The sequence below is a fragment of the Microtus ochrogaster genome, chromosome 1 (assembly GCF_000317375.1).
Source record: "Microtus ochrogaster isolate Prairie Vole_2 chromosome 1, MicOch1.0, whole genome shotgun sequence".
Classification (NCBI taxonomy): Eukaryota; Metazoa; Chordata; class Mammalia; order Rodentia; family Cricetidae; genus Microtus; species Microtus ochrogaster.
The window spans coordinates 112,908,434-112,919,423 of record NC_022009.1 but is presented as its reverse complement, the minus strand read 5'-3'; the positions used below and the strand labels follow the sequence as shown (position 1 = coordinate 112,919,423).

The following is a 10,990-nucleotide window of genomic DNA, read 5'->3' as shown; positions in this document are numbered from 1 at the left end:
TTTCCTCCCTCTCTCTCTCTTCCTCACTCCCTCTCCTCCCCACCCCAGGTAGTGGCGCTCCTGCTACCCGCGAAGGGGTTCACTCAGAGTTGCGAGGGGAGGTAATTTACTCAGAACAAGGGGCCGCCTTTAGGAAGTATAAATAGTGAGACTTCAAGAGCTGCGTCGCTATCAGATCTGAACTCTCCGCAGGAAGAATTGTCAAAGATCTTAACATTGAACACGCGCGCTCCGGCAGGGAAGCATCAGTTCCCATTTCCCTCTGGCGGCCCCCGCCCCTTCCCTCCTCCCCCCTGTCCCCCCTCTCCCCTCCTCCTCTTCGTCCTCCTCCTCCTCTTACTTCTTTTTCTCCTTCTACTTCTCTTCTTTCTTCTCCTCTTTTTCTTCTTCTTCCTCCTCCTCCCTCTCCTCCCCCACCCCCTGCCCCATTGATGTGTTATTATTGGGGGGGCTGGAGCAGTAAAAAAAGAAGGAGGAAAAAAAGAGCGGGGCTCGGCAGGGAGAGCTTGAGCGCGAGGCTGACCGGCAGCGGCCGCGATGGAAGAACTTACAGCGTTCGTCTCCAAGTCTTTTGACCAGAAAGTGAAGGAGAAGAAAGAGGCCATCACGTACCGGGAGGTGCTGGAGAGTGGGCCGCTGCGTGGGGCCAAGGAACCGGGCTGCATCGAGCCGGGCCGCGACGACCGCAGCAGCCCGGCAGTCCGGGCGGCCGGCGGAGGCGGCGGCGCGGGAGGAGGCGGAGGCGGAGGCGGAGGAGGCGGAGGAGGTGCTGGAGGAGGAGGAGCAGGCGGAGGAGCTGGAGGAGGGCGCTCTCCCGTCCGGGAGCTGGACATGGGAGCCGCGGAGCGGAGCAGGGAGCCGGGCAGCCCGCGGCTGACGGATGGTAATGGCCTGTCCCCGGTCGCGATTCCCCTTCCCGCTTTCCCCTGTCCTGCAGGCGAGAGAGGACCCGGGGCCCAACCGGGAGGAGGGCGGCAGCGCAGAGGGCCCTGGACCACAGCTTTAGAAGCGACAGAAATAGTGAAGGGGTGGGAGGCCAGACTGCTCAGTCGTGGGTGGGGTCCTCCTAGTTGCTCCGGTTGCACCGAAATGCATTTTTTCGCGAGCGGGAGGATGGGGCCCGCGCTGCGGGACAAGGAAGTTTGCGTGGCCCTCTGCGAGAGGGGGTGCGGCAAGGAGCTCATCAGGAGACCAGTTGTGAAGAGCCTGTAGTCCCGAGTTTACCCGAACCCCTTTCCTAGGCCTAGATGAGGTGGGGGGGGGGGAGAGAAAGAGAAAGAGAAGAACCACAGTAGGTTGCCCCCTCTTTAGAGATGCCACCAAAACCCCTATAACTCTGCAAAACCCCCTAAATCTCTGGATCTTGGGGACCAAACCTCGCATTCTCCTTGAACTGTTAAGGTAGAAGGTGGCCAGAGGTCCAGGCCAAGCTGAATTTCTGTCAGTGGAGTCTGTGGGGTGTACTAGGGGTGGGGGTGGGGGTGCACTATAGACAGAATTTCTTTACTGCCTAGAATCCTGCAGTACTTTAGGAGTGTGTTTGTGTGTGTGTGTGTGTGTGTGTGTGTGTGTGTGTGTGTTGGTGAGGGTATCATTTTGGAGCCAGCAGTGTTAGAAAACGGCTTTATCAAACGGCAAAGCGTCTATCAATTCAAAGTTAAAAAATTAATTTAGCACTCGGTACTGCAGTAACTGGTGTGCTGCCATATTTTTCCAATTAAGAAAATATGTGGCATGCGTAGAATCACAAATTTAAGCAAGCAATTAGCTTGTTTATAACACGGTCTGTTCCTGTTTAGGCCATTAAGTGGAAAGTCGGGGGCGAAAGAGACATTATATTAAGTCTATTAATCAACTTGAAATTTGGACTTGTTTCCCTTTGAAGCCCCTAAACTTTGAGGGGTATCTGCTCTGTGGGTGACAACAGACAAAAGCCTTCCTCTTCTCATCTGAAGGATATGTGTTCCTGTTTAAATTTTACTACAATGTTAGCGAGAGTATTTTCCTATTGAATTGACCCCCTAATGTTTGCTGTGACCTTATCTACTTCCTTCCTGGAGGAAGGACAAACGTCCACAAATTGAGCAGCAGAAATACAGGCAACAAATAAGATTATGGTGTAGAAAGCCAGGCTGGGGCGCGATGTGGCGGTTCATCTTCTTCCAGTTCCGGGACCATGTCCTCCTTAATTTAGAAAGTGACAGGATAACTATAAAAGGGCCGAGAGGAACCCCTCAGGGTTCACAGCTCAGGGACTTGGGTTAGATAGCCCACCAACCACAAGGTCTGAAGCCTGGATGTGCCGATTCCTAGGGCTGTTGACTTCCAAGCTCAGGGCAAGTGTTAATTTCTTTGTAGCTTGGCTCTTTTCAGAAGTGATTTTTATTTTTCCTTGTTGATCCGGATCCTGGGTTGGGAGGAATCGCAAACAGACTACTATCTAAACTTAGCTTTGACACTGGACACCCGTCTCCAAATCAGGCACAGAGGATGAAGGTTAGGTGGACCTTATATTGATATGGGCCTGACTTTGGCACTCCGCATCCGTGCCCTTTGGCATAGACGCATATCATCCCTCCTATGACTCCATTTGCTCAAACTGGCAGAGCTCCTATCTTTTACGTGGAAGGAAAGGGCCGCAAAGTAGCAATGGATGTGTGCAAAAAAAATTGCATATTTTATTAAACATCCGAGCTGTTGGATGCATGAAAAGGTTTTAACAGCCAATAGAAACCGAGGAATGTTCTTCTTGAACCTGTTGATCTCAGTGGGTTTAAGCCTTTAGGGTCCAGCTTTGGTTTCCACCGGGGAGGGAGAAGGAGAGGACAGATGTACGGGGTGGGTTTTGCTGACCACCAGAGTCTGTCTGGTTTGCTGCTTCTACCCTTCTGGCCCAGCGTGGGCGGCCAGTCCTCCAGGCCGCGAACATGGCGTGGTTGCCTGTGCCAATTCGACCCGGGTCTGGCAGGGAGTATAGGGACTGTCTAGCTGCCGATGGAACCATCCCTAAGGGTCTGGTCAGAGCCCTTGTGCACGCGGGGACGTGGCTTTCTGTGCCTCGCAGTCCCAGTGTCTCGTTTTCCCGCTGCGACCTTTCAGCCAGCCCAGTTGTTCCTAAATTAGACCAGCAAGTTTGCGGGAGGCAAAAGGCCAGAGGCAGCAGAGGCTGGCGGGACAGTGGAACAGCCCTCTGGGGACGGCTGGCTTGCGAGGCCGTTGCGTGGCCTTGCCGCGCCCTTTAACCAAGACCGCGCTCTGCGAGAGGCCGGCGCGACGCTTTTGATTTCCGTGAGTGCATGGGGCAGTGAGTGCCAGAGGGTCAGGACCGCTTTTGGTGTTGGCCGAAGAAGGGAAGAGTATAGGTAGGGATAGATTGAGCTGAGACTACAGTTGAGTTGGGTGGCTGCAAGCCCACTTTGTCCCCAGGCAGCCGTAGAGACGACTTTGCGGGTCTCTCACCGGGTCTTTATGGGGATCCCCACCCCAGGTGTTAGGAGTCTCTAGCCTTCCATTGGACAAATCTGGTAACCGGCTTGTCTTGTTGTTTTTGTCCGTGTGTGTGTGTGTGTGTGTGTGTGTGTGTGTGTGTGTGTGTGTGTTGGTGCGTGCTCCGACGCATGTGTGGTCCGTCCGTGGTGCCCTCTCCAGTGTCCCCCGAACTGAAGGATCGCAAAGACGATGCGAAAGGGATGGAGGACGAAGGCCAGACCAAAATCAAGCAGAGGCGAAGTCGAACCAATTTTACCCTGGAACAACTCAACGAGCTGGAGCGGCTTTTCGATGAGACTCACTATCCAGACGCTTTCATGCGCGAGGAACTGAGCCAGCGACTGGGGCTTTCTGAAGCCCGAGTACAGGTACCCCACTGCGAGCAGACGGAGGCTGGGCCCTGAGAGCTAGAGCCCTGCACCTAGGGTTTGCCGACAGCTTAGGGGAAACACGTAGGCTGCTGGTGCAGGTGTCTGGTGTGCGGTGAGAAAGCGGGGGAAGGATATCTTTGCTAGATTTCTTAGTTTCTAAAATGGATTTTGATCCCCATAGCCCCTTTCACCCCTAAGCCAACATATGTTCGCTGAAGAAGAAAGCTGCTCTGGGCCTGCTCCCAGAGTTTCTATTAACCACACCCCCCTTGCCTCGTGCTGCCTTTAATGTGGTTTAATCCTAATGGGCCTACTTTTATAAGCCTTAAAAAAAAAATCCCACAGAAAACGTTTTATCTCTGAAGCCTTAAAAGTTACAACAAGTATTTTGCTCTCTGGAGTTGGGTTTCGTTGAGGGTCTTGGGTTTGCCAAACGGATATACCAATTAGGTTTATAGATGTAAGGACTATAAAGAAAATTAGCATCTGTTAAGTGCAAAAATTTACAGTGTCTGTTAGCGGGTCGATCTCTAACCGGGTGTGAAACAGAGTACACCGAATGTATTTGGTCACCCTTTGTTCCTTCATTTAACCAATGCAAAGAACCTAAATGCGCACGAAAACTCCATTTTTAAAGCAACGTACACATCTTATTATTGATGTTTGCAAAACCTAACCTTAAGAAAATGCTCATATCACATGAAGTAAGAATTGCACCTTTTTTCATTATTGGTTGTTTAGGTGAATGTAAAACCAAAAAGTGAGGTTATGGATAATCTAAAGGTGGAATTATAAACACACGTACATATCCTTCCAGCTTTATGGGGAACAAATTTAAACGTTTCAGATTGTATTTCCGCTCAAATAATAAAATTGGGGGAAAATGATGGTCATTATTTGTTTGAACACATGGAGCAGTTTTAGCCTAGAACATCTGCAGCTGTTACAAAGTATCGCTGTAACAGATACTCCCTGGGTCTCTAGGCAGAGAGACCACCATCTGTAAGGAACTATGCGCAATTCTTATGGGGCTTCCCCCGCATCTTGTAATAGGATCAGGGGGAAAAAACAGAGCAGTAACGTGGACACAGGAAAAATAATAATAGGCCTCCTTGGTCATCACGACGTCAATCCCAGAGCCTTCCTTTTTAAGCCTGCTCTGCTTTGCAGCCTGCGCTGAGCTCTCTAGAGACTCCGCAACCCCTTAAAACCGTGATAATTATTGCAGCCGTGAGTAATAGTATCTCCATTCCAACTCTTCTAGGGGGAAAAAAAGAGTCAAGAAGCCTCAGGCCATGTGAGTCACACAAAGGGTGGCACCCTGGCATGAAATCCACCCTTCCATTATACTCAATATCAGGAGAATTTTTGAAGATTTCCATTGACTCTGTCACTTGGTTTCAAAAACTTATCAGAAAAGGCTCTGAAGCAATATTTTCCTCTTATGGTTTTTTTTAAAAAAACATTAATTTGTGAATCAATCAATATGCTGTGTTATTGGAACTGGAGTATTAAAAAGCAAGACTTATTTGAATTTTTAAAAAAAAATAAAAAATTCACACTGACTTGAAAAGTTGGCAAGTTATTAAAGAACACCATATCCAGTATCCAGGGATTACTTGATTCATACCCCACCCCTCCTGTCTGTGGCAACACTTGTGTTGTTTTTTTTTAAATGAACTTTATTGCTGCTCTTTTTCCCCCTCATACTTTCATTTAAGTTACAGGAGCTATTTTCTGGAATCTTTCCTACTGTCCTAACTGCAGGCAGTGGCTTTTTCTATAGAAGCAAATTAGATTATCATGATAATGGCACAATTATTCTGCCCCTGTGTTACACTCTGCACACAGAGGGACAGAGAAATTCTAAACTTCTTTGTAGTGAGGCTTATATGACACTAATTACCTCCCCTCCCCTGCTTCTCCCTCCCCCCACCAAAATAAGAGTCATTATTTGCTTTACTGTTTGGGTTTTTCTTCGAGATGAAGCTAATTAATATTACAGGCTATTACTGAGTCCATTCTTCTTGGGTCTTAACTGGGTAAACATTTAAACCTATTATCACATTGGTGTCAGGTACCAGGGAGTGTTTTAGGCCCCTGGGACTCTGTAATGTGGAAAGATGAAACCGGAACTAATAGTAATTTATCAAGGAACAATTTATCTTACAAAGAGTCTAGGAAGTCTTTCTATTTTATACTTTATCTACATTTCTCATTTTGGAAATTGAGGCTGTTTTGTATGACTTAAAACTTGCTCTTTATATCCCAAGATTGACCTAAACACTACTATTTTTTATTGCACAACTATACTTTAAGACACTAAGATGTTTTGAATCACTGAGTTTTATGTGGTTTTTTTTTCCCCCTCTCTCTCTCTCAACTTGTAGGTCTGGTTTCAAAATCGAAGAGCTAAGTGTAGAAAACAGGAGAATCAGCTCCATAAAGGTATATCTTATCATGCATTTTATTAGTAAGTAAAAGTGGGGAGTGGAGGGATATTGCACTATCAAAGACAAAAACATCTTAGGGATGAAGGTAGGACTTGATTTAAGCGAAGCTTCTGTACAGTTAATGGAAGTCCTACTACTTCGAAACCAGCTGCAACTTATTTCATTCATAGCAGCAATTTAGAAAAAAAAATGACATCCTATTTCTACTAGAATCCGTTCTATCTTGCTATCACTTGGCACCTTGGGGATTTTGACAAGAAATGTTGACCTCACCTCTTTTGTTTCATTTCCCTTGTTGTTGTTTTTTTTTATAGGTGTCCTTATAGGGGCCGCTAGCCAGTTTGAAGCTTGTAGAGTTGCACCCTATGTCAACGTAGGTGCTTTAAGGATGCCATTCCAGCAGGCAAGTACAACCTAGCTTCAAGCTGTTTTTAAGTGTAAAAAGGCCTGGATGTTTGGACTGTTGAACAGACCCTGTCTCTGAGCCTCAATGTCCATTCAGTTGAAGAACCCATTTCAAGACTATATAATGATCTCGCTCTCCTTTAAAAACCTATACAGTGTCATGGCCTCAAATACTCAGTGCTCTCTGTTTTCATGGGGACCCCTGAAGGAGCCTGAAGGCAGTAACCTGCCCTTTAGAAAATGCATTTAAGATTACACTTGGGGAGTAGAAGGAGCAGCCTTTGATTAGAATTTCGTCAAATCAAATACAGAGGCCATTCCAAAGGTGTTTTGAAAGCAATCCTCAAAATATTCTTGCTAGGTGTCTTCTACCCCCAGTCACATTCAGTGTCTCTGGCAGAAGACAAATAAACACAGCGATTCCCAATTCAGACTTATCTTCAAAAAGCTGTCCTTACAAAAAAAAAAAAAGGCTTCCTCTCTGATAGAGAGCGAAGACTTGGTCTTCACAGGGCTGGCTGCCCTACCTCAGCTATCCCTTTCTGAGCCATTAAAAAAAAAAAAGACCTTTAGAAGAACTTTTTTAAAGGAAAGCCTGCAGCAAGATTCAGTTCTGGGAAATCCCAGTGTTCTGAACTCCCCACTCTCTGAAGCCCGAGGGCAAAATGCTTTCCTCGCCACTCCCTGACCTCCCCATCTTCAGCAGGTATCCCTGCTCACCAAGGCTGTAATGCCAGAGATGAGCTCTCCATCACCAGTACCCAGGACTGGGAGACTCCAGGTGATACCCATCTAGGGAGCATTAGAATTAGAGAGAGATGAGTGTCCCCACCTCACTAGGAGACCCTGGACCCTGCTGGGAAGCCCTTTGAAATGAGGAGAGCTGTGGGGTGGGTCGGGGGAGGGACAGGTAGAACTTACTAAGACACTGGCCCTACTAAGAAGGTAGAGATCTTCAGGCCAGTAGAATCAGCCTCAGTGAGAAGACTATTAGGAATTTAGACTAAGTCCTGCTGACTTGGGGTCAGCATTGAAACAGGATCCTCAGGAAAAGTTGAGACCTGCAGATGCAAGACCGTCTCTAAGTGGCAAGAAAAAGTTATGTATTTTATTTTAGTAGTGTGTCCAAGATGTTTGTGACAGAGACAGGAGGAGGGTAACAGTCCTTAAACACAACCTTTTCAAGATATCTCTGAGTTGAGGTGGTTTTGCATGGGTACCATATCAAGGTATGGTATCAGCCACCAAGTCCCCGAAGGGGCCATAACATTCCTGCAGACAGGGATGAGGAACCCAAACAAACATGTTCTTAATGACCTGGGGGTAGTGATGGGGTGCCACAGATTTAGCAAAAACAAAAACCTATAATACCCTTCTCCAAACGGATGTTTAGCAAAATGTAGCTTCCCTGTCGCGCACCCCAATTCTCCCCATAGCCAAGTTGGACGCCGTTAATGTTCTGTTTCTATTCTGTTGTTACCCTAGGATAGTCATTGCAACGTGACGCCCTTGTCCTTTCAGGTTCAGGCGCAGCTGCAGCTGGACAGCGCCGTGGCGCACGCGCACCACCACCTGCATCCGCACCTGGCCGCGCACGCGCCTTACATGATGTTCCCGGCACCGCCCTTCGGACTGCCGCTGGCCACGCTGGCCGCAGACTCGGCCTCCGCCGCCTCGGTGGTGGCTGCTGCCGCCGCCGCCAAGACTACCAGCAAGAACTCCAGCATCGCAGATCTCAGACTAAAAGCTAAAAAGCACGCGGCCGCCCTGGGTCTGTGACGCCGACGCCGGCGCCACGGTCGCTGGAGCCTTCCGAGCGGCGCGACCCCGCACGCCCTCCCGCGATCGGCTGCTTCTCCCGCACCCGCTTCGGACCGTCTAGGCCCGCCCCTTCCCCGCTGACTGCCTCCTGTTTCTTTCTGCTCCCTGGATTCCCAGGGCCGGACTCTGCGTTGGACCCGGGATCCCACGAGGGCCACCAGCCCAGGGGCTCTTGGGACTAAAATTCGGCTTTGTAGGAGCGGGTTTGGATGAGTCTGGCTGGAGCCTGGACAAAGGAGTGTGGGAACAGTGAGAAATGGATAGCGGCAAGACTGCGGCGATGGACTCCTACATTGAAATAAAATCGTGCTAACAACAAATGAGGAAAAACAAAAAGAATAGAGAACACACTAGAGAGAAAAGGAGAAAGGGAGCTTGTTTCTTATGGCTATTTGTCTGGAATTAGAAAGAGAACGACGAAGCAAAACAAGTCTAAAAATTATTTTGTACATAAAAATACGGAAAAAATGACCTGGATGAATCTTGAGAGAAAGGGGGAGGGGTTTACCAACTAAAATGTATGTTTTTTTAATGGTCCAAGAAAGCAAAACAGAAGGAAGAGGTATACTTATTTAAAAAAAAAAAAGTTAACATGAAAAAAATGCGCAGCTGGGAAGTTCACAGGTTTTGAAGCTGACCTTTTTCTGCGAAGTTCACTTTAATACGAGACATTTGATAAGAGAGGCGGGCCTCCTTTTACGTTGAATCGGATGCTTTGAGTTTAAAAACACCATGTATGGAAGAGCAAGAAGAGGGAAGACGGTGTGAAAACGAGGAGGAAAAAAAAAGACGTTAATACAAAAAAAAAGTGATGCCACAGACAATGATTCCTCTGAAAAATTATTATGGCAGAACTGTCCAGACTGCTGACAGTAAATTCTGGTTTGCATGTTACTTGTATTCCATTGATGGTGTCCCCTCCCCTCCCTACACTCAATGTGCACTCTCTACACCTTCGTTCTCAGTGTGGAAAGCGTCTGGATGTGGATCCACATCTAATTTGTCCGGCCTTTAATCCCAAGGGGCAAAGGGAAAAAGTCGGAAGGGAGTTACACACACTCTTGAGTCTTCCAAGAAGATAGAGGCGGTTAGCAAAATACAGGGAAAAGAAAAAGAGCAAAGGAAGCCATGAAGGTATACAGCCGTGCACCGTGCTAGACGCGTCGTCGGTTCCCTCCCGTTTTGTGAATTCCCCTTGCTGGTTTTCTTGAAGTCCTGTTTGAGGATAATGCTTTATTTCCCCCCTCTCTATCCCGTCAAATCCACCTTAAACGACACCCAGCTAGGTACAGACACTAGGTTTGTGTATAATATGTTGATAAACACGAACAAAGTTTATTTTGGCTATAATGTGTGAACTAATGGTTGACTTTCAGCATTTGCATTTTATCTCACAAAGGTGTATTCATTCAAGTAATCTTTTTATTTGTTTCAATTCATGTAGCTATTTAAACAGGGACACCTTGGGCTAAGCAGCCTGTAGTCCAAACTCTCTAGCAAGCCTGCCTAGGGCTTTTTTTCCCCTTTTAATTTACAAGAAAGAGGAAAAGCTCTTCTTACTGAACTTCGGTATGCGTTTGAGCTTTGTAACTATTTGTTCTCCATGAAAACAAAATTATTTATATTTGCCATATTTTTTCTAGTGTATTAAGTTATTTTAAACAAAAGATGCTGTTATGACGTGTTGTCAGTACAAAATGTTTCGGCTCCACTTCTGTTAAACCATTTAAATAAGTGCCAAGTTATTAACCGAAGACACTTTGCGATCAATTGAATGAAAATAGTATTGTTTCATTTGATGGGGTTCGCGTCATCTTTGTTCTTGTTACTATTAAAATGTCCGGGATACTCTTCCTTCTTCCTTTTTGATGATATACTCATATTCACACACACACACACACACACACACACACACACACACACACACACACACGTTAAGAAGTGCTTCCCTCTGCTCTTATGTGAGGTAATCAGGGTACCCTGAGAAGGGTGGCCCTGGGGATCCCTAGCACTCAGAGCAACTCCGTTGGCCTCACATTAAATACCTACTATGAGACCAGCTTATGCTAAATCAACAAAAAAGAACAGATTAGAAAAACAACAATAACAGAATCCTCCGCCCAAGACGTTTTGTTCTCCTTCACTTGGCTAGACTTTCACCCTTAAAGTTTGTTTGGGTCATTTGGGGAGAAAGAAAAGAGGAATCACGCAACTGCCCCTGGGTTTGTTATATATGGCATCATCAACAATCGATCCTCGGTCGCCTAACTTCCTGGAGCTGCTGGTTTGGAAGTCAACTCCGAACGGAGCCGAGGCGCAGAATCGCGGGGAACAAAGCAACACCCCCAAACCGCCTCCAGTTTGGCATCAGTCGCCCTCTTCCAAATGCTCCATAAGCTTGACGATGGGCTCCTGTCCTGCCAGTGTGTGTGTGTGTGTGTGTGTGTGTGT

At 47.2% G+C, this 10,990-nt stretch overlaps 1 protein-coding gene across 2 annotated transcripts; it reads left to right on the top strand.

Annotated features, from left to right (window-relative positions):
- Window positions 1-537: 537 nt before the first annotated feature.
- Shox2 (short stature homeobox 2) lies at window positions 538-8,562 on the top strand. 2 transcript variants are annotated; one of them, XM_005344076.3, is made up of 5 exons: window positions 538-883; window positions 3,649-3,857; window positions 6,251-6,308; window positions 6,628-6,716; window positions 8,240-8,562. In XM_005344076.3, exons 1-5 carry the CDS (start codon window positions 538-540, stop codon window positions 8,495-8,497), a joined length of 960 nt encoding a protein of 319 aa, XP_005344133.1. In that variant the 3' UTR covers window positions 8,498-8,562. The 2 variants fall into 2 exon arrangements, with proteins under 2 accessions (XP_005344133.1, XP_005344132.1); XM_005344075.2 differs by having other exon boundaries at window positions 8,204-8,562.
- The last annotated feature ends 2,428 nt before the right edge of the window (window positions 8,563-10,990 follow it).

Excerpts from the sequence above, each read along its gene's own strand:
- Shox2 (XM_005344075.2), top strand. The coding sequence starts at position 538 with ATGGAAGAACTTACAGCGTTCGTCTCCAAGTCTTTTGACCAGAAAGTG. Across the intron at positions 3,858-6,250 it reads TTTCTGAAGCCCGAGTACAG|GTCTGGTTTCAAAATCGAAG; the intron begins GTACCCCACTGC and ends CTCAACTTGTAG. Across the intron at positions 6,309-6,627 it reads GGAGAATCAGCTCCATAAAG|GTGTCCTTATAGGGGCCGCT; the intron begins GTATATCTTATC and ends TTTTTTTTATAG.